At 35.8% G+C, this 24,816-nt stretch overlaps 1 protein-coding gene across 2 annotated transcripts in view; it reads left to right on the top strand.

Annotated features, from left to right (window-relative positions):
• Positions 1-24,816, top strand: part of Cdep (Chondrocyte-derived ezrin-like domain containing protein) — a 239,786-nt gene that overhangs the window by 184,584 nt on the left and 30,386 nt on the right. For both annotated transcript variants that reach the window (XM_083130037.1, XM_083130036.1), the window contains one exon: positions 19,863-19,986. In XM_083130037.1, coding sequence (XP_082986163.1) covers positions 19,863-19,986 — 124 coding nt within the window. The remainder of the gene's footprint in view (positions 1-19,862; positions 19,987-24,816) is intronic.

Raw genomic sequence — 24,816 nt, 5'->3', positions numbered from 1 at the left:
CTAATTCCTAAAAAAAAAGTGTGTTTGTGCTTTTCCGAATTTAATTTTCGATTCTTTTTTAACAACCTGCTTTTCAATTGATATTTTGATTGCTAAACTATTTTTGAGCAGAATTTTCTAATTCTCTAGATATACTAATCTATTGGTGATATCACGGTTACTGTACTGCTGTGCTGAATTTTTTACTAATAGTGTTCCTCTGTTGGCATATGTGCGTGTGTTAATTAAACTTTACACTTCTTCAATTTTTTTTTATTTTCATAGAAAGCATGAATTCGTGGCTATATTTTTCATTATTTCCAGATACTACAAATTTTATTGCATTTACTTGTGTTTGTGTGTGTGTGATATATATAAAATACTCTTAACTTTAGACACATCACAATTTCCACAATGGTTGAGAAATGTTTTACAGCAATCCATGTTATGACATTTTATTGAAAAAGTCAAGTAGGATGTGTATTAATTAATATTTTTAAAGTGAATTTTGCAAGCATGACTTTTTTTATCTTTATTTTATCATGATTTCTTTTATTTTCAGGAATTGCATGATTATGTATCATAAATTTAATTACACTTTATTTTCATTTACAGTATGACTTTGTTTTTTCCTGGTTCATATTGTTTTAATGGGAATTTAAACTTATTTGCTTCATATGCTAGAAGGAGAGGATCTAGTTGAGGTCATCATGTGGTCAAGATTGCAGACAGTTTGTGCTTTTGCTCAGAAAAAAATATTCTTTAACAACCTATTGAAAAGTTAGTGTAAAATGTGGCTTAATAAGGGATGGGACCAGACTTAAATTTCACTGCAAAGAATGTGTTTTTTATTATTATTATTAAGCTATTTCAAATCCTAACACATGCATGTTTTACGTTATCATCACATTACAGCCTGATCTATCCTGAACAAATCGAGGTGTCATTCGTGACTACTGTTGTTAGTTTCCAAGATAAACATTTCATATAATGTCAAGTTTCATGCTGCATCTAAGCATTGCTCTCCTGAAAGGGAAAATGTGAGAATTATTTGAAAGGTCTTTTTTCTTGTAAATATTTCAAATTCCTCATATTTTTCTTTCTCCCATATAAGTAACTCCTTCAGTACCAATGTAAAGTATTTGTGGACATTTTAATTCACAGACTCTTTTTCTTTCTTTCTTCTTTCTTACCATTTGTATTCTGAATGCAAGAAACTCCATTGTCTTTCCATTCAAAAATCATTTCAAAAAATTATCTGCATGTATTAAGGAATCAAATCAAAAAGTTAGTATACAATAAAATGTAGATACTTAAAGGTACTTACGTTAGCGAGTATTGGTTTTAACGAAAACTATGTTTCAGGATTCCACTGATCCCTTCATCACGTTACCAAACTAGGCCAGTGTAACTACACCTTAGCCGTGTCAGATATGACAAGGACTTGGGAATTTATAGTGGGTTGGAATAAAAAGGAACATTTAGTCATCTAACCCCATATGCATAAAATTGCCATGTTCCCAACTGTAAAACACTGATCTAAGCACAAGGCTTAACACACAAACATATTAAAGAACCTATTTAGAAGGCCATGTGAACACAGGGCTTGACACACAAACAGATTAAAAGCCCCACTTAGATGAACACGTTGGAGAGTTGTGCAACGAACTGGCGTGGCCTCTCGTAGAATGCCGGAAGTCCTTCGGTTGATGTCCCCACCCCCTACCTTTCCTTTTCTGTATTAGGTAAGCTACGTCATATCAAGTTCGAATTCTTTGACTTCTTGGGCTGCGCTAATCACGGTCGGAGTGACCAGGAAACCAATATTTTCTTTATTTGATCCCCATCGCTTAAACATCTTGATCCACAGGTCGTCAAAGTTCCCATCTTCTCTGTTTAGCTTATTACTCCTATCTTTGCAGATGGATGCCGCTTCGTAAACATTCAGACTTATTGGTTTGTTATCAATCCTGACAATCTCTCGTTTCTTAATTTCGTGTTCTTCTTCAATTATATGTTCCGATAACCCAGTTCTTGGTATCCCTTCCTGAATATCTTTATCGTGTTCACCCCATTGGGTTTTCATGCTTCTCCCGGTTTGCCCTATGTATTCTTTGTTACAAACACACTTTATGCTATAAACCCCTTTTTTATCATCTTCTTCATTCTCTTTTTCCTTACCATCTTTCTTATATTCCGTGAAATACTTCTCTACGTTGCGCGGAGCCCTCATTGACATTTGATACCATATTATTTGATCGCTTTTGCTCTCTTTTCGGATACTCCGTTGAAATAAGGGATACCTATGTACTTACACTTCTTTTCTTCTCCATCAATTCCATTCTGTTTCCTCTCCCCCTTCTAATCCTTATCTTTATTTTCCCTGTCTTTTCCACATATTTTGTGGGCTTCTCTACGAATCCTATTTAAGTCATTCTCCTTATATCCGTTCTTTTTCCCCACTTTATAAATCCATTCCTCTTCCTTTTTCTTTTCATCCTTTTGGTTGCACAATCTTATGTCCCTTATAAAAAAGTTGAGGAACACGTTATTTTTAATCCTTCTAGCATGCTCTGATTTATTGTCGATAAACATATCTCCAGCTAAGGTTTTATGAAATACCCCTGTCTTAATTTTCGTTCCCGTTTTAACGATCTTCAAATCCAAAAATCCCATTTCATTACCTGCCATTTCTTCTTTTGTGAATTTAATTCGGTACTCTTGTTCCCCTAGCAACTCAAGCATTTTTGTGAGGTCTGTATTCCTCCCGATTACCAAGACATCATCAACATATCTTGGTATCACTTTCACCACACAATGTTTATGCGAAATTAAATAATATTAATTTTGCATAATTTATAGGATAATTAGACACTATGTCATGTGCCATTTTTGCAGATCCCACAAGACTTTTTGATTGATTGATTGAATTATTTTTAAGTCCACTTTATGCACAGTAAGGCTAACAGGGACTGAACCTACAGTTTAAAGTAGGATCCGAACCTCTATGTGCCTCCACTTGGTATCAAACCTAGGACATCTTCATTACAAGGCAACGATCCTACCACTGTGCCATCATGGAGGCAGATCCCACAAGAAATCCAAACTCTGGAATAGTATCAGTAACTAAATTTGGACTAATACTTCCAAGTATCGATATGTCAGCATCTGTATCTGCTTCGAGTATTTTGATTCCGGTAGTTGCCTGTACACAGATATTTCAGTTTTGAGATTGCCAGAACTGTTAGCTGGTTCAATCCTTTGTTAGGCCACAATTTCGCCAGCTCTTGAGCAAGTTATTATTTTGCCCCTTATTTCCCATGAGTCTATTTCTAACATGTATTTCAACTTGAAATTATTCTCCTAAGCATATGTGCGTACTGTGTTTAAAATTCCTGTTCAATCAGTTTGAAAGAGGTAATAATTCTTTTTGAGTTTTTGGCAGTTTTTGATTATGTATCTGTATTAAACATAGGCCAGACCTATACTAGATTGTTTGTCTATTTTCTTTAGTTCCATTACTTGCTATATGGTAAATTTAATGTACACGTCTTTTATTTTATCTGGGTAAATGTGAATGCACTAAATATTAATTAAAAGAGAAAGAAACTTGTATAATAATCACATAACTTTTGAAGCTAATATGTTCATAACTTTCATTGTTAGAAAAGTAAGAAGAGTTCATTGCATTTCAGCTATGGATGGCACATCCTGGCATTTCCGTAATGGACTTCCAAACTATCTGGGATAGGTTTGGCCTCCCATAAGTTTTAGCGTTACGTCAGGCCACATTTATCCCACTTGGTCTCATTCTCATCCCATGTGTGTGTGGTAAGACAAGACTGACTGATGAAGAATGGCCTCATCCAAAAAACAAAAAAAAAAAAAAAAAAAGTTTTACCTTTTTTTTCCTGTATAGGCTAGTTTTGAGCATCATGCCGCTAATTTATGCTTTCCACTGATATTTGTAAAAATGTTTCTATATGAAAGTAATTTTTTTACTAGTTTTTTTCTTTTCTGCATTTGTGTGCAGTTTTTTGAAGTAATGTTTTTTTTGTCTGTCTGAAATTTGATATGTTGCCACTAGCTTGTCTTACCATACAATATATATATCATTCGTTTGCATATTATACTATGTTTACTTATTTTTTAGGTTGTGCTGAACAGTACACTGTATGTATATATATTTTTATTTGCTGTAGTGATATTGTCATCTTTTTTCAGATTAAGTTTGCATGATGTGGAATTTATATCTAGATGCTTGGCCCATTTATTATAATTGTTATTATTGTTGCAATGCTTATTTTTTTTAATTTTCTACATGTGAATCCACATGAGTATTTGCTTTTGTTGGAAACGCTTGCTGTTTTGTGCATTTTCTCCTTAAGTATACATAAATGCGTAAGGAGCAGTCTTGTGCCATGTTTTTTTCACTGCCATTCATAGTGTCATGTAAACTAGCTTTCAAAGTTCTGTAGATTAAGCACAATTTTAGCCTTCTTTGGCTTAACTTCAGCCTTAGAGAAAAAAGAAAAGTGTCATTTTTTGTACATGGGCAGTCAGTCGGAAAATATGTACACGTGTAAGGTTTAAATTTTAAAAGGTTGTGGTGCCAAGGTAAGGTAACTCAAGCATATCTTTTTTTAAAGAAAGAAAATGAACTTCTTCCTTCTCCCTCTATAAAAATAACATTAGCAGTTGTTAAACCATGTATATAAAATAAGAACAATCATTTTGTTAAAATTCAGAGAGGGAAAGCGTACAATATTAATCTAAGAACACTAAAGGTTCCTGAAAGTCTATAATTTTCATGCAAAATATAGACATGTATAGGCACACTTTAAATAAGTAGAAAGAATAAAAAAAATCAGCTTTAATTAATGTTAAATGATTCTTGTTAATTCCTGTTGTGCCAAAAAAAAAAAAATCCTCACTTGTTCGTTGAGCTCATGATATATAATTTGTTCTGCAAGTATTACTCTGCTATTGAACCAAAAAAATGTCAAGGAGTGTTGTGTGTAAACACTCTGGTAACTTGAGAACACCCCACTGCCATTATTACTGGAAAGAATTGTATGATGTATTTCCTTGTGTGTATTTCAAGGATGCATGTGAGAGACGAAAAGTACAAATATTTTAAACTTCTATTACTGGCGACTAAATGCGAACGTGAAGTGGATTGTCTAGTGTAATTCGAGTTAGTAAACCGAACGGTTCAGTGAGATAGTGATGTGATATCTGATAACTACTTTGAAATTAATGTTCTTAATAATCATTTTAAACTCTTGAATCTTAATTTTATTCTTTGGGCAGTCATTCACTCATGCTTTAGATAGTGTGCAACTCAAAGAGTACAAACAAAAGAATGCCAAAAACTAAAGGGAAGGTGCCAAATTTTGATTTTTATCAGTGTAACGGAAGCAGTTTTTGTCGCATCATCATGCAATCCACTTCACTTGAAAAAGTTAATGTATTGTACTTTCATTGTGATGTGTTGCTACGAACTGTTTGTAGGCTGTGCTTCTTTTTTTTCTAAGTTGTAACATGAAGCAACACGGCTTCTCGACAGATTGAATGTTTCAGAACAATAATTAATAATAATACACATTTCATATCTTTTGTTATTGTGACTGTTGAAAGTGAATATTTGCATTTGACATATGGTACTAATTTTGTGTAGCTAAAAGGAAAGAAGAGTGTACACATTGTTTCAGTAATCTAAAGCTATATTTATTTTCCTTTAGTATTTTTTTTTTTCGTTTTATATAGAGAGAAGCATCTTTGACTAAAGAGGTGTAAGTTTGAAATGTTCTTGCTGTAAGATTTTTAACTTCTCGGTGGTATCAAGGAATTCTCATCTCAAATGTACATTAAAACAGCGAATGTCGTTATGTTTTTCAAAGATGAAAAATGAAAAAAATATATAGTTGTTTTAATGTACATGTTAGCAGTGGAAGGTATTAATTATGTTGAGGACTGTTACTGAATATGACTTTTTATGTACTACTTGATCGGGTTGTAATGTGGTGGAATTACTTCGGCATGAAATGAAAACTTGATATTGCTGATGGTGCTGTATGTGATTGGAGTTTAAACCAAAGACATTAAAAAAGTGTAAAGTTGTTACATAGTGCTTAACTTTACACTGAGGGATAGATATAGTTTAGATAGGTTTTGTGCTTAAGAGAAATAAAGTAAATATTCTATCTTCTATTAGGACTTAAAAACTTAAAAAGAAGAAGACACTTTTATAAAGGATTTCTGTGTATTTAAAAAAAACATCTAAGCATGCTTTCTGTAATTTCTTGTAAAAGATAAAACTGAATGATTTGTGTACTGCGCAAATGATATAAAGTCTTTTACATACATTTATCATTATTTTATTTTAAGTGAGTGCAGTACATGTCCCACAATGGGGAAAAAAGTAGTTTCATGTAATTATGATGAAGTGAAAAGAAATTTTTCAGTGAATGTGTAGATCTGCTTGAGAATGTAGCATATATTTGCACAAGTGATGTTAGTGGGATCCAAGTCAAGAAATATGTAATATTTGTCTTTAGCATCTGTGACGGTGTATGACATGTGCCGACATTGGAAGGGAGGGGGAAGAGTAAGGTAATTCTGCCTCCCCCAAAATTCCTCCAGAGGGGCTGATATTATTCATATAAAATATTGCCTAAGTCAGTTTAACCCCAAAAATTTAAAGTCAGCACTGGATTCTACTTGAATTTTACAATAACATAAATAGAAAAGAAAGGGTATAGCAATGGACAATCTAGGGAGACAGTAGAAATGAAAAGTCTCAACATTTTTATAAATAAGCTGTATTTTCATTGTTTGGCTGTGCCAAATACAGTGATATTAAAAACTAATTTACAATGTATTCTTCTATATACAGTAGTAATTTATAAAAGCAATTGTAGAATACCTTGCACCCCAAAAATATAGGAAGTCTGCTAGAAATATGATATTCAAAAGGGATTAAATGTTAGGGGTATGATTTTGTTTTTCTGTAATACTGTAGGTACGGGGAATTTTTGTTTGTAGCAAGAACTGTTTTCATATTTTCATTTGGCTGCATATTACAGTATTTACAATTTTATTTATTACAATGGAAATTTCTCAGGTTATAATATTTTTTGAACATTTAGCAGTGAGGATGCAAGTACAGTTCCACAAAATAAGAAAAATGCAATTTATAAAACATTACCATTTGAAATTATAAAAACATACAAACAAGCAGAACGCATTTGTATCCACAAATTTTGGATGTGAAATTGTGGACTTATATTCAGTCACTTTAGAGGCCTAGTTTTGGTGGGGAAATAATAATAATAATAATTGAAAATATATTTCCAGGGTGGTATTTGATGGGAGGATTGTGGCGATCCCCTCCCACATGGCTACTGAATCACTTTCTCTGGTTTTCAAGTGTTTGGCCATGAGATATGTAACACTGTTAAGCCTTGTTTCCATGTTAATAAAACATTATAATGCTGACCAAGGCAAATTTTTATAGTATAAAAAATATACATAAAAACGTAATGTTTCCAACCTCTAACAGGGTCTTCTTCAGACCAATATTCACAATAAAATTCTATTTTAATTTACAAATATTCACAATAAAATTCTATTTTAATTTACAATTATTCACAATAAAATTCTATTTTAATTTTATTGTGAATATTCGTCTGAAGAAGACCCTCTTAGAGTGTGGAAACGTTACGTTTTTATGTATATTTTTTATACTATAAAAGTTTGTCTTTGTCAGCATTTTAATGTTTTTTGAGATATGTATACCAGACCAAACTTCAGAAGAAGTTACAGGAATACATCCCCCTGCACTTTTCAAGCCAAAATATTTTGTCTATTCAGTGTCTTCAGTGCTTTTCATTCTTCTTACATACATTAATCTTCATATTTTGTTTATTAACATTATCCCATATTAGAAGCAATAGAGTTAGAATATCATAATTATGAGGGAAGTTAGGCTTATATAGCAGCAATACCATTTAGGCCACAAAATCACACTCGGAATAACACGAGGTAAATAAAGTTATATAAAGTTAACACATGGTTAATATACTAACAGTAAAATGATAATATGTTGAAGTAATAAATACTACATTAAAACACACACACACACATATACATGCATGCAAAACTTCTTACGCACTTATAAGCATGCCAAATCTAGTCATATGTGCTAAAGTCTTGTCTGCTTGTTACTGTCCTCTTTAAACATACGTATATAGCTTAAGAGGTTAGCAGGTACATTCCATATCAGTTTTCAATCAGCCGCTGTAATTCAATCTGGTATTGGATATATGAGCAGCACAAGAAATAATAAAAATAGTAGTAATAGTAAGTAGTTTGTTAACATTTGTTCCTTTAATAACTCTTCAAGGGAATTGCTTAAAATCATAATAAAACATTAACTATGTAAATATGGAATTTAATATTATCGTCTTTCATCTGTCAATCATTACAGCACCATACAGCACTTTTTGTTTTGTTTTGTTTTTTGTTTCAACATATCTGGGAATCTGTTTGATCATGAAAACTGTGAAGGATAGTGGAATTGTTGCTCAAGTGTTTTTACAGTGTTTCTTTGTACGTGGCACATTTGGATGAATCGGTATGGACATGCAGTGTGCTAAAAAAACGTTAGTTAGGAAGAATGAATCGCAGCATTTTGTATGTATATACATCTATATATTATAAGGATATAAAGGTTTTAAGTGTTACACCACTCTTCAAGCTATTCTCAGAATTCAAATTAAAAAGGAAAATTAATCTGTCGAGATTTTTTTCTTTGTGATTTATGGGGTTTTATTGGTGAGGCATTCCCTTTTGAAGCATTGCAGCACATCGATATCTAACTGCAGGACTTTCAATTTTTGTGGATTGCTGCTTTTATTAACTTTTCTCTTTACGGAAAGGGTTTTGGAAAACTCAGTATTCAGATTATCTTAGGGCTCAAAAATAATGGTTGTGCAGCATGACATAAGTAAACGGAAATAAAAAAGGAGACTTGTTTAAAAGTGATATAAGTTACCATCAGTTGTATTTCCTCACAGCCTGTACAAGTGTTGTAAAATTTTAGAACATATATTGAAATAAATGAATTTGCCTAAAAAATAACTGCAACAGTTTTATTCTTACAAATGTCAGAATTAGTTATGTGTTAAAAATTGTAAGAACGTGTTGTAAGTTGCATTGCTTGGTAATGGAGACTTGAACTTTTCATTTTAAACATGATTTAGCAGGTGTTCCTGAATGATTCCTACTTTTGACTTTGGCATGAAAAGTTCCAGGGTTGATTCCATGTTGGAACCTCAAAATTGACTCACTTTAATGGTCAGAAAACCTACTGAAATTGTCCCCTATGAGACAGCATATGTGCATCTCTGAGCTCGAAGATGATAACTACCACATATGTACCCCTCACTTGTAGTTAGTGTGAAACGTCCAATTGGTGTGAACATTTCTTGTTTTGAGTACACTTACTAGTAGTGCCATCTTGCGAGAAAAAATGTAAATACACCCATGTGACTGAGAAAGAAAGGTCTAATGTTGACTTTCATGCTCTCGCAAAATTTTGTAATACTTGTTCATTGTGCAGTCCCCCGTGGCAGAGTGGTTAGCACATTGTGCTACGATGCCAGGGGTCCCGGGTTCAAATCCTGGCCTGGGCATGGATGTTTGTAAGTATCCATTCATCAATTTCATCATATCATCACTCATCCCCATCTTCGCAAATTAGCCAAAAGTGGCACAAAAAGCGAAGTAAAATAAAAACAAATAAAATCAACTTGTTCTTTGTGAATTTAAGATTTAATAGTCTCACGTGCATATACACAATGTAAACAATGAGGTAATTTTCGAAGTAAATGATCATTTTGGAATGTGTAGATAGAACCCCAAATCTACATTAGAAATAACTTTTTTTCATAAAAAAAAATTGAAAAGTTCATGTCTTTACACGTACAAAAATCATATTAAGGAAAAATAATTTAAATAACAATTGGTAAGTGAAACTTATAAATTATCACGTTTTTTCTAATTTCATTTTGTACATTGATGTATGTGGATGTTTTATGTTGTTTATTGTTTCTTTTCTGTATTTATTTATATTATTTTAATTTTGTCAATGTGAAAGTTGGAATGAGACTGATCTCATGTATAATAAGTTTACTGGTGAAGTTTAGTGTCCTCTGTAAGCTTCTTTAGTAATTTCTTATTAATACTATTTAATGCAAAAGTGTTACTGAACATATTACAGTGGCATATTTTTCTTGTGACATGTGAGCTCAGTCTTTTTCATCATTACTGTTGCTGCTGTGCTTGTTAAAATTAATTAATTCTGAAATTCAGGATCTATTTTTGTTAATAGCAGTACAGTAATTGCAGTTATGTTGTTGTTTTTGTTATTTAAAACTTATATGAATGATGGCATGGGTGTATAATTTCTTAAGTTTCATTTTTTTTCCTGTAAAAATTTAATGTTCCATGTGTGTATATATAGTATATGGTGGTTTCAAAAAGTTTCCACAATTATGGCTTATACTGAAATTGCAATATTTCAACACTGTTGTATTTCAGAATTATTAACAATACATTATTTGCACTAAAATAGCTGGCACTGTGAACTTTCTGCAAACTTAAATGAACCATTCAGGTTCACCGTGTGACATTGGTAATTTTACATTAGATCTTTAGACTATCGGTATCAGTAGATTTTAAATTTGTACGTTATGTTAAAATTTCATCCCTGATCTTTGTGAAATTGGTATGTTAAACACAGGCCCCTCATCCCAGTAATAATTCAAAGCTAACAATGCATGTGCTCATCTTTCACTCTAATTGTCCAGTTCAAACAACCATGTCTTGTCCAGGACATCCCCAACAGACAGATTCCACACAATAAACGATGCTTCTCAATTTCTGTGTTTCATGTGAGAATGAGGTGAATGAGATTTGTGCATTGAGACTTTTGAATCACCTTATGGAATTTTTTTTTCCAGGATGTAAAGGTTTAAATGTACCTTAAATAAATGTTTTGATACTAGTAAATTCAAGCAGCTTGACAAAATGACTTGATTTTCTTAGAGTAGTGAAGTTCCAGAATATTTGAGCCACTTTATTGAACACATTTCACAATACAACATGGAACCTGACTGCTCTTAAACATGGAAAGCCAGTAGAACATGCACACACAAGTTCACAAGCATGTTTGTTGACATGGAATAAATTTAATTGTGTTGTTAAATTCTGGGAACTTTTTGATACTATCTCACGTGGCTGAATTAGCATTCTGCAGTAGCCTTCAATTTGTGTGAAGCAAAAGAGAAATAGGCATTGTGCATGTGCATTAGTGGAGGTTTTAAGACCTGTTTCCAACAATGCTTACCTTAACGGAGTCAATGAGCATGATAATTCTCTAATACAGGGATTGCCAAACCATCAATCTCGAGCTACAGGTAACACATGGGGATATTTTCAGTGACTATGGCACTCTAGGGGCTGACAGTACATTGAGGGAAACCTCTTAATAGTTTTTGAACCAAGAAAATAGCCAATAGGAAAAAAAATCTACCTGTGGTTGCATGTTATATTTTCAAATATGTGAAGTAGCTCCTGTGGCTTTGGCAATCCTTGTTCTTACATGTAATATTTTTTTTTTTGTTTATATACCATGTGCATTTGTTTTGTTGTATGTGTGTATTTCTTGTAAAACTTTATTTTTATAGTGGTTGTGTATTTTATATCCTTTTGTATTTTTTATGTATATTGTGTGGAAGACAATCAGAATTTGAGGATGGTATTGACAGTGTTCCACTATTAAATCATTGAGCCGACTTCCATGGCAGAGTGCAGTATGATGTCAGAATTCCCAGCTTCGAAACGTGGCCCAGACATGGGTGTTCTTTCCAAGTGTTCTTTTATCAATTTCATCGTATCATCACTCATCCTCATTGTCGCAGTTAGCAAAAGGTGGCAGAAAAGTGACACTAAATAACAAGAATCAAATGAAAATCAAGCTAATAAATCATTTGATGTGCAAAGAAGAGAGTTACCATGTAGTTGAATGGTTAGCACTCCATCTTTGGTGCAAATGGTCCTGGATCTGATCCATGATGGGAACTTCCAGATTTTGGTGTTAACCCCAGCAATATGTTGAAAGCAACAATAGCATGCTTCAGTCTTCGAAGCCAAAAAAATATCAGCAATGGGACTTGATATACTGACCACACCTCACCATTTGAAAGTCTGTTCGGTTGGCCTTTGGTGGCTAGTGGGCCCCAAGCTATCTTTTCAAATAAATCATAATGTTATAGTTGCTAAAGTTGATGAGCAATGGAAATTAAATATTTAAAAAGCATGATCTTTAAAGATTGTGAATTTTAGCATAAAGTGCACAGTTGGTTAGCATATGTGCCACCTTCTTGGCCAATCATGTTGAATGGTGAATTCATAATCTCATCTCCAAAGGTTCTAGGTTTGAGATGTAGCCTATGCGCAAGTGTTTCTTCATACAATAATCATTCACGCTACAACACCAGGGGTCCCGGGTTTGAATCCTGGCCTGGGCATGGATATTTGTGAGTGTCCATTCATCAATTTCATCATACCATCACTCATCCCCATCTTCGCAAATTAGCCAAAAATGGCACAAAAAGCGAAGTAAAAAAAGAGCAAATCAAATCAAATAATCATTCATCCTGAATGTTGTGATTAGCCAAAAGTGGCAGAAGAACTGTGCAAAATAAGTTATGCATACTAGCATGTTTAAAAAGGCCTCCCTGATGGCATAGTGGTAACGTTGTCACCTTGTAATCAAGGGGTCCCGGGTTCAATACCTGGTGGAGGCACATGGCACAGTGGTTCGGATTCCACTTAAGCTGTAGGTCTACTCCCGATTAGCCTTTCTGTGCATAAAGTGGACTTAAAACAACAATTAAAAAAAGAAGATACCTTATACTCACAAAATAACATGTTTTACATTGTGTTAAGATTTATAGTATTGTTCAAATCTGAATAAATTGCATATCTTTATAGAGGGAAATATACGTTGCACTGCAGCACTATATCTTTATTCGCAGAAGACTGAAACACAACATTTCAAAAATTAATTCAAATCACAGACTATAACATGTATGAAAAATGTCCATGTAAATTTTCTGGCATATTTAAGTATGAGAATTTTCTGACCTAAATATTTCTAACAAATTGCAGAGATATCAAGTTGAGTTGTACTTCTTTCCTTAGAAAATGCAGTATGCAAATATAAATTTTAAATTACCTTGTGGTCTGATCTGGTAGTCTTCCACGTAATACATAAAACTTACGTTGTTTTATTATTATTATTTTTTTTGTAACGGTTATCATTATAATACAAGCCTGGCTCAATTTGGAATGTATGCAATGCATCATATTGTTTTGTAAGCTTCCTGCTGTACTTGTTTGTAACTTGGGTATGATAAGCAAAAGTATATTATTGGCCAAGCAGGTTTGTTATGTTGTGGTATGTGCAGTAAGGCCTGTTTAATATGATGAGAAATAATTTATTATGATGAATATATCCGCAATAGCCTGCCAGTTACAATTACCAGATTACAATTAGGAGTATGTTGGTTTGATATGCAGGAAAAGAAAGGAATCTTAGAGTAATTTCTAGTAAATGTAGTTATCCTTTCTCTAAATGGAAACTAGCTGCTATGGAGATGCATGGATGTTCACGGGGGGGGGGGGGGGGGGGGGGGGGGGCAATGAGTGACCATGCCCCTCCTGTAAAAAAATACGTAGCTTGCCCCTCCCTGGAAAATCCTGCGGACATCCATGTGGAGATGATGTAATACAGATTTCTAGTTGTCTACACTTATTTAGGTCGTGGTTTGTGTTACCATCAATAGCATTCCACCACCGGAAGATGATAGTAGTTGTGTTGCCTTGAAGCAGTGTGTGTGAGAATAATGAAACACAAACAAAGGAAAACATTATGGAAACTAGACAAAAGGTGTAGCCTCAACGAGGACTCAAATATTGGTCTCTTGCATAACGCTGTAAAGGCTAATTCTTTAAAATGCTCTAGAATTTTCTCAATCCCAGATTAAACAGGCTTACTGCAACAATTTTACTTTTTGTATTGTTTTTGCATCTACTGCACAAAACTGAATGTTCAAAGAGGCATGATTTGAACGTTAATTCATAGTTATGCTGCATATGGAATTATTCTTAAGGAATAATTGAATAATGATATAAATATGTGTAGTAGAGGTTCATCCGAGTTATGTGATTATTGTTGTGTATATGTTACTATGCATGCTGTAGATATATTCAGAAGTTGCCAATTTACAATTAAGTTTCAAATATGATTGTAAATTAAGATATTGACATATAATTTTCAATTAAAGCCACACTGGACCTTTAGCATGCACCAGCAAAGTTGTTTTCGAAAATTTCTCTTTTGAAAAACTACTACAGTGTTTCAAATTCTGAAAAGTTGTGTGTGTTTAGAATTCCTTCAAGCACATGTGAATCATCTTAGTATGGCTTGCTTTCAGATCATAGAAAATAGGCTCAGGACGATACCAATCTATTACAGATATGCAGGAAACCATGAAAGCATGACATGTAGACTCACTTGAATGCTCTGGAAGAAATTATAAATAGATTTAATTTTCTCGGAATTTGAAGTATCAGAACTGCCTTAGAACAGGAGAGGAAAAAAACACCACTTTGCTGTCACAAGCCAAAGGTCTAGCACAGACTTAAGGGAAAATATAGTGCTGTGACAAAGCACAGAATTTACTGATTCCAATGCACATGCTCATACTTTTTTTTCTTTTTTTTTTTACAAATCCTGATGCCAGTATTTAATAGATATTTTAGATATATAGATATTTTTAGATATTTTACATTTGCACAGAAACAGTTTTTCACTTATTTATGAGAAGGATTAATGCTAAAACTAAAACTCCATGGGCTGAGAGGAAGGCTCTGGTTCTTAGAGGCCTGTTGTGCCATGGAGCTTTAGTTTTTAGATTGAGAGGAATGTTCTATCGTGCTAACATTCATTGTGTGCTACTAATTCGTCTTGTTTTCTGATAGAAATCAGTCGGTTCCAATACTGTTGTTAGGAATCAGTTTGGTTTATAGAAGGGAAACACGTGTAGCCCGTGGTGTAACAGCGGTGGGCTAGGGCCTAACTACCGACTCCCTGCCTCACTCCCACATACTGAGGTCATCTGACCATTTACGAGGTGACGTGGTCAGCATGACGAACCCCCAGTTGTTGTAGATTTCCTTGACTGAGTTACTCTACTCATTCGTATCTCCCCAATTTCCTCACGATGGAGGGTGGCCACCAGTCCCATACAAAGGCCAAAATCTCAGGAGAAAAGTTGTTACGCTTCCTCCAGGAGACTCGAACTGTGTGCATTCCGTAGCCGGAGCCCAACACATGATGCCTTAGACAGCACTGCCACACGGTTTGGGACAGAAGGGAAATATATTAATCTTAAAATTTTCAGTAAATCATCTCTTGGGTTGCTGATATTTCACTCTTTAATGCCTCTTGTTTGGTTCATTGATTACTGCATTTTCTTCTCCAATAACATATCAGTATTCAGTCATAGCTTTTGGCCCACCCTGTACGAATACAAAAGAGGATATAGAAGTAAAGGGCTGATACCATACTAATTTAAGCTTGTACCGAGTAGATGCTCATGACTTTTCATACTGACACAAATACCAGATGACCAGAATAAAGTTGCCCAAAATTTGAACTTCTTTTTTTTCCACAGCATTCACTACCACATATTTTCATAGCCTCTACACCAAATTTCAGCGCAATCCTTTGCTTCAAACGGGCTCTAAGTAGGGAAACTTTAACAGTAGTCATCTAGTATATGAACCTTGTAGCCTTGTCAATCATTCCAAGTGGCATTACGTGACATGTCATTTGAACACAGACCTGATGAAACAAATGCAACCTTTCGAACCAGAGGGGAGCAGCAAGCTGCACACATTGCTTGTCACATGGATCAGGCCATTATGGTATTTAGTGCCATATTCAGCATTGTTTTGAAAAAAATATTAGGTGGACATATTGACCGAAAGATTCTAAAGTGTTGCACTAACAATGTAAGCGCTTGTGCTCCTGTAAATATTCCACGTTTGCAAACATTCTTGTGTAGAATTTTCTCAAATGAATACACATTGAATGAAAAATCAATTTCTTACAAGTGGATATTATTTTAAGGCTGTTGATTGTGGGTGAATGGAATTAATTGGTGGACAGGGAATTTATAAATTTATAAAAAGTGGTTTTACATATTTGCATCTTCTTCATATTGTCTGAAAACATTCTCACATTCTTTGAATATAAATAAATGATCCTGTGTCACACTAAGTAAAACTAGGAGTCCTGACAATGTGTCGTGGCAGATCAAAATAGTATCAATTTCCAGCTTACATGCAAGTCCTTCTGGAAGACATGTGAGTAGGTTTGTTTTAAGTCCACTTTATGCACATATAAGCTAATCTGGACTGGACCACTGTTTAAAGTGGATCCAAACCACTGTTCATCCACTGGTATCAAACCCAAGACCCCTTGATTACAAGGAGACAATGTTACCCCTACACAATCAGGTAGGCCTTTGTCAATATAGGTATTTTTGTTTATCAGTAAAATTATACCCGTGGCATAACAGCCCATGAGGGTCAGTCTCACTCCCACCAGGGCCTCCCCGATGGCGCAGTGGTAGCGTTGTCGCCTTGTAATCTAGGGGGTCCCAGGTTGGATACCTGGTGGAGGCTCATAGTGGTTCGGATCCCACTTTAAACTGTAGGTCCAGTCCCAATTAGCCTTACTGTGCATAAAGTGGACTTAAAAGCACCAAATCAATCAATCACTCCCACCATATATTAGAGATCATCCAACCGGTTACGGGGTGATGTGTGGTCAGCACGATGAAGCCCCAGCTCCCCAATTTCCTCATTATGATGGGTGGCCACCAGTCCCATACACAGGCGGAAATCTTACGAAGTTGTTACACTTCCCCTGGATGCATGCATGCATCCTGTAGCCGGAGCCCAAAGCTTGCACACGGCCACGGTGCTGGACTATCAGTAAAATTACTGATCCAATATCTCTGTAGCCTGAAATGTAGTGTGAAATTGTACCGATTTTTTTGTTTTTATTTGGGTTGAGCCAATATATCTTGACCTGATACTAGGGCTGTGTGGGACAGAATTTTTTGGATCAGGATGGGATTTTTTTTAAATCCCGGCATTCGGAATGGAACAATTTGCATTCCCAACAAAGTCTGAAAATTTTCGGGATGGGAAATGTTCGAAATTTCCCGAACCTCTGGAAATCTCGAATTCTACATGTCATTTTCACTTTAAGTGATTGATTTTGCATTTCTAGAATAGAAACTAACAATTTCCGATAAGTTTTGAAAACTTACAATGCAGAAGATACTGAGAATTAACAGCTTTTTAAAATGACCATTCGGTATTTCCCAACTGCTCGGGATCCCGAAAAGTCGGGAAGTCATTTCCTGAAGTCTAGATTGGGATGGGAAATTTTTTTCCCGATCTCGATCCTGACTTTTCGGGATCCGCACACCCCTACCTGATACCAATGCCAAGACACTTACAGATGCTAACACTTCAGAATTAAAGAATATTTTTTTTTTAAGTTTTAATACATAGTTCTTCATTGGAACTATATGTAACACATATCAGTCTACAATTTTGCTTTGAAATGGTAATAATTTCACAAATATCATTTGACTCCCCAAGAGTATTGGGTGGTGTCTGTGATTAAATTTGAACCAATACTTTCCGATACCAATACCACTGGTATCGGCCAATACTAATGGCATCGGTATTGGCTCAGGCTAGCTTTTAGGTATATAAACATAATTCTTATACCGTAATTTTGTAAAGAAAAACCCATCGTATGTTTTCAAATTTATATCACTACTTTTATCTGTTTCAGCAAATCTTTCACATCAGTCCATGCATACTTCAGTGTTACTATCCACAATTTCTAAATTATAAAAGTACAACACAATCTTACTTTGTATTTACAATGTAAAAAATTACAATTTTCATTAGGTCTCACAGAAGTTTTGACAGAAGGGGTGATCCTTCATTTTCTCTAATGAAGTCATTTCTTCCTTCATCAAGAATGAGGTTTCTCAAAATGCTTTAGGTTCTAAGATTGTACTGCGATTTTCAACATGTCATTGCAAGTTCCCCCCTATTTCATCTAACCCCCAAGCAAAACATTAGTAGCTGTTTGTGGAGATGTAAGAAAACTTTCCTCCAGTGGACCTTCACAATATGAGAGAAAAGGGGGGGGGGGGGGTTATTAACAGGGAAACCCTGACAAGCCACAACTATAGTCACACCTACATAGACTGTCCAGGTAGAACCAGGTCTAATGCTGGTTAACCAGACAAATTTACAAGTTTCATGTAGCAGAAGAATCAAGATTTTCAGTCTTCTTTTGAAGATCATGAAAGGCAATACTCAACACACATACATTGACACAGTGAAATCAATTTTGTCTCAGAGATAAAGTATATGAATTAAAACTATTAACAAAATGTTGTATACCTAAGCCTGTCTTGCTTGTACACTAACTTTACAGAAAATAATAATTCATAATTGTCAGAAAATACATTACTGAGGATTAGATGAAGAGTAGCAGAATTTCTGGATGTGCACATATCTCTAATTTCTTCCTCAGATAACATAGTTAAAGGACTTTGAACTATCAAAGCACTTTTCCGATCTGCATACAAGACATGTTCAATACTTAAACAGAATTTTACATTAGTGTTACTCATAGTTGAATATAGTTGCATCATTTATGTTATTTTGCAGTGTAATCCCTGTGTCTATCAATCCACTCTTCCAACATGCCAACCATGAGCTGTTGAACTTGGGGGAGGGAGGGAGGGATCTTTTGGTTGCTGTCTCAACCAGGGGTGTGTCACCTGCTGAACTTTTTCATTAGATGTGAAGTGTTCCCTTAAGAGATCCAAAGAACTACTAATCTCTAGGGATAGGGACTATGTGAGGAGGATAGTAGAGTGAATATTTCACCCATAAGATTGCTGGTATTAAGGCATGCATAAATAATTCCATTCATAAGTAAGCAATGATCAAGTAGGTTAACACCCTAGGCACTGATTGAATCCAGTTTTATGCACACAGTGAGTGTGATGCCATTGTACTACAGTAAAAGATTTTCGCAGTTAAAACCATCTGAACCTGGTTCTTTGTCTGATGAGAAAGCTTGTTCAAACTATTTAAATATTTCATGTAAACCTGTACTAATTATATAATGCATTATTTATTTTTTAATCGCTTTCCTCTGATGTAAGGTATGTTACAGTTCTTCAAATATAATAGCGGCATTGTTATATAATTTTCTTCCGTTTAATGAAGATATGTGTAATCATTGCTTTATCGAAAAGGTACATTTATAAAATATTGCATGTTTATTTTTAGTAGTATATATTTGTGTAAACTCTGATTTCAAATATTGTAATTGAACAATTTAATAGTTTAGAGGATATATGTTAATCCCACTAAAGATGAATGTTATCTCGCATTTGTGCATTGTTATTTTTTGTATATGTGTCTATTGTAAATGTAAAATGTAGTCTTCATTAGTCATGTTGAGAAATAAGCTAAATAACGCCACTTTACAGTTAGTTCACAGGGATATAGTTGATTTCTGCCAAAAACTTGATAGATGTGTGGGTTAGTTTTTAAATTTCTTATGCATGTGTGAGTTTACAATTGAATGATCTACAATTATGACCGGTTATTTTTATATTTTAAATTTGTTTCAGGTAACGACACATCACATTCAGTTACATCATCATCGACCTTAACTACTCCAAGCATAGCAGAAAATTCCATCATCACTTCCACACCAAATCATACGACAAAGCCAGATATTACACGAAATTACACGTAAGTTCTGAATTATTGTGCTCATGTGTAGATATATTAAAAAGAATAAATTTAATAGGTGTAGTCAGAAAGGTTCCAGTACTCTTCAAGTTGGTTTGCAAGGGAGCTTTCAGACTGAAGTGACAGACAACGCTGGGGTTCCACACCGAAGCAACAAAAGACAAGTGGCACAGGCAGTAGATCAAGGCGAGACAATGCACGCTATTGGGAGACATATCAGTATGAGCAACACACAAGTGACAAGCAACATGTGCATATTGTTGTGTTGCATCGATACGAAAGGTTGCACTTATTTCCGAGGGTTTCTTTCCAAGTCACACGGGTCACTTGTAACTTGTTGTGTGTCAGTTGTTGCTTCAGTTTGAAAGCTCCCTTAAGGAGGTCTGACATCATTATAATCCAGAGTTTCGTTTATCTGGTTATTGTGTTCATGGTAAGAATGACTCAAAATATTGTCATATGTTCATAAATAATTGTGCATTCATGTAGTTGCACACACACACATTTTTTTCATTAATAAAAAATTTAACTGGTTTTATTCCAGTGGTGCACCCACAGGGGAGGGGGGGGGGCTAGAGGGGCAAACATTGACGACCATGGACACCCACAGGGGGCATAGAGGGTCAATTGCCCCTGTCGATTTCAAATGTTATGCAAATGAAAATACATTCCGTAAAATTATCTTGCTCACTACGCTAACAATACTTCCTTTCCTTAGTCTCATTAAGTTCAGACTTGTAGCTAAGGGGTAGCAGGAGTCGGCCCTGGGTGCTGAACGATCTAAATGAAAAAAGTTGTAAGAAGAGAATGCCATGGTACCCTATTAAATCAATATTGTGTTTACGCTTTGCTCAGAATGTGGTTATTTTCTGTAATGCGTTGTAAATTATTACAGTAATTGATTCATTGATTTTGTCTTAAATGCATGATCAATTGTTTGGAGGGAAGGTTGCATGCACATTTGAGAGACAATTTACATAAATGTTGCTGATGGTTTATATGAAGTGGATGAATTGATTCTGTAATGTATTTAAATAATATATGTTGTATATACAGGTAATGGATAAAATAATATGAACACCAATGCAATTGCAGAAAACTTGTATTAGTAGGGGGTTGCCCCCCCCCCCCTTTGCCTGAATGACAGCTTGTATCCTACGTGGGATAGACAAATAAAGGTCCTGTACAGTGTGAACTGGAATACGTAGTCTCTCCTCGCACAAAACAGTCTCAAGTTCCGAAAGTGTCATTGGAGGTGGAAACCGATTACACACTTTGGCCTCCAAAATACCCCACAAAGGCTCAATGATGTTAAGTTTGGGGGACTGTGGACACCAGATGAGATGTTCTACCTCATCACTGTGCTCATCAAACCATGCATCAACGCACCTAGCAGTGTGAATAGGGGCGTTATCATCTTGGAAGATGGGGCATGCATCGGGAAACAAAGTCTGAACCATGGGATGGAGGTGGTCACCCAGGATGGTGCAGTACTTCTCTGCATTTATTTTCCCACGCAGGACGACAAGTGGGCCAACACCATTCCAAGATATAGCCCCCCAAACCATCACAGACCCCCCCCCCACCATGTTTCACGGTAGGCACTCAATATCAAATGCTTCAGCAGGAGTTCTCCACACATAAACACGTCCTGTGGTCTGAAATAATGTGAAAGATGATTCGTCTGACCATATCACATGTTCCCATTGCTGCTGTGTCCAATTCTTGTGCTCTTGGCACCACCTTCTTCGTGTCACTGCATTACGTGGAGTCACCAACGGTTTGGGGATGGCAACTCTGCCATGAATGTTCACAGAATGCAGCTCCCTTTGAATTGTTTTCATTGATACAGGGTCCTGGAGGTGATTGTTCATCTCTGCGGTTATCTGCGACAGTGTTGTCTTGTGCTTTCGAGTCACTATTTGCTTCAACACACGTCGATCCCTGTTGGATAATTTTGTTTTTCGCCCACTATTCTCCTTTGCAGACGTTATCTTTCCATGTTGTCTGTAGGCTGTCAGAACAGTTGACACTGTGCTCCGTGCTACACCAACAAGTGTAACTGTTTTTGTCACAGATGCTCCAGCCCGGCGGGCGCCTATGATCATGCCTCTTTTGAAGTCTGAAAGGTCGGACATACCTGCATTTGACGGATAGCTGACTGCTCGCATGCAACTCTCACACCAGCTTCTGATAGACTGATATGTTTGCTTTCATCGCCACTAGATGGTTGAAATCTCTGCTGAGTGTTGTTCCTTTTCCACGACGGCGTATATAGGTCTTTGCAAACCAAGGTGTTCATATTATTTTGTCCATTACCCAGGGGCGGCACGTGCCTTTTCAGGCAGGCAGGGCACATTTTTCTTTTTGGGTGGGGAGGGGGAGGGGCAGTTAACCTCTATATTCCTCTTTAAGGTTTTTGAGTGAAGTTCCTTGACATGGAGTAAGTAAATTGTTCGAACAATGGGTCACTATTTGGAATAAAATGTAACATTCTGATCAAGATATCTCTCCAAAGAGCATTAAATACTCACTACGTAGGATTACGAAATATCAGCAACATATGGAACAAATTACGTGAATAAAAAAAACTCGAATACTGACGTCGGAACCCTATACTCTTGCAGTAACTAAAGTTTGGGTAGATGCTGGAATGATTAGGAAAATGTTATACTGTTAACTCTGCTATAAAGTGCATGAGAAAGGAAGCAATGCCAAACGTACTTTCAACAACGACGGTGAAATCTGTGAAATGGTCAGCACCCCTCACTGCTCATCAATAACAAAATAAAATGAAGAAGTGAAGATACTAATTACAGAAATAAGATAAAATAAAATACCTTTCTTTCCATTTATAATGATAGAAGAGCTTCTCCAGTTTCTGCGATGAATATTTTCCTTCGTACGATGAACTGTGAATGAAGCCTATATGCATCATCTATCTCCAGGCGAGCGTCTGCTACTCGTCTTTTAATAGAGGGAGGGGGCATGGACTTGGATTCCACACAAAGTTACATAGTGCAGAGTAGTTGATTCACTACAATATGTCAAAATTTCACACATTCGCACTTTTAACACTGGGGGGAGGGAATCTTGCCTCTCCTCCTTTCTGCACCTCACCATGCCAATAATGTAAACTAATATTAATGTGTTATGTCTTTGTATAAGAAGTCAATTCTGCGGTTCTTCAAACATGCAAACTTCTCCATTACTCTTTTGTTGAAGTCAGGAATTTCACGAACAAGTTCTTTTTCGATAGATAGCATGGCCAATGCATTTAATCTCTTCTCTTTCATGGTGTTACGCATAAAAGTTTTAATGCGCTTTAGCGTAGAGAAGCACCTTTCTGATTCCGCAGTGTTCATGGGAGTGGTTACAATAACACGTAACAGCTTCGCAATTTCAGCGTATACCCCTTCTAAGTTGTTATGAAGGAAAAACTGAAGGAGGGAGGTTGCTCCACCACTGATTCTGAAATCTTTCCTCGTGTACAACGTAGTTAGTTCAGTTTTCACAGCTGTGGCTTATTTAGAAAGGGGTATGCATCAACAGCAGCGTTTACCTCACATTCAGGAAATTTTAGAGCATATGTCTCAAACTTATTTGAGCTAAAAAGTGTTGAAGCCACAAGATGCCCTGTGAATGAGAAGCGCTCACGGGCTTGCGTTGTTATGGTATCGCAAACTTCTAGAGATGCCGCTAGTTTCCCTGTTGCCGAGTTTGATTCACGCCGACGTTTTGGATCGCTTCCTTCCTCGGATGAACGTTCTCTTCCGGATATGCCATTTCTCACGTCCGTGACTGCATTTTCGAATTTGTTTATAGCAGCATGCACTTGTACTGGGTCCGTGTTCGTTTTCTGAACTTCGGCGTACAAGTGGTCAACATGCGGCATGATTTTGTGAAAGAGTGACAGCCAATACATAAAGGTGTTGTTTTTCAATTGATGACATGAACCAGCTGCCTCTCGAATTGTCACACCGTCGAATTCGGCACTCTGTTCTATGTTTTCAAGACATTCAATAATTTCCATCCTGTATTCAAATATTGTGTTCACCAGTGTGCTATTGAAATTCCACCGCGTAGGAATTGCCCTGGGCAACCGCTTTGATGCAACTGATTCTAAAGCAGCAATCCTCTGAGGTGACCTCGAAAAGAATGATGCAAAGCCAGCAAGATGCATGAAAAATGTCCTGACCCCACTTATATGCAGAGTAGCCTGTTGCATGGTGAGATTTAATTGATGGGCATAGCAATGAATAAAATATGCACATTCATAAATCTTCCTAATAAGTGTTTGAACACCTGCATGTTGCCCGCTCATTACAGCTGCCCCATCGAAGCACTGAGCAATTAATTTATATGGCGTATCTTTTAAGAACTGACCTATTTCGGATAACAATATATCTGCAATATCGTTTGCTTTGGCACGAGCAGGATTAAAAAATCCCCAGAATCGTTCGTAAACTTTTCCAGATCTCTCATAGCGGAAAATGAGAACAAGTTGTAGCTGTGAAGAAGAATCTGTAGTTTCGTCAGCCTGAATTGCAACAAAATGAGCATTTTCTATCTGAATGCTTATTTCTTCTCTGCATACTTCCAAAATGCAGTCCAAAATTTCATTTTGAACCGTGCTTGAGGTTCCCTTAAATACATTAGCAGACTCAAGATGTTCTTTCAATGATGAATCAAGTTCTGCCGCAAAATTTACAAGGCCAAGAAATATTCCTCCGTTAAGTGAATCTGCAGATTCATCATGACCTCTCAATGCACATTCAAATACACCGCAAAATTTAATGCAGTCTATAATAGTTGGTAGAATTTTCCTGT

Source organism: Lepisma saccharinum, chromosome 10 (genome assembly GCF_977018435.1).
Source record: "Lepisma saccharinum chromosome 10, izLepSacc3.1, whole genome shotgun sequence".
NCBI classification, from domain to species: Eukaryota; Metazoa; Arthropoda; class Insecta; order Zygentoma; family Lepismatidae; genus Lepisma; species Lepisma saccharinum.
Note: the sequence above shows the minus strand (reverse complement) of the source record. Positions and strands in the feature narration are given on the sequence as shown.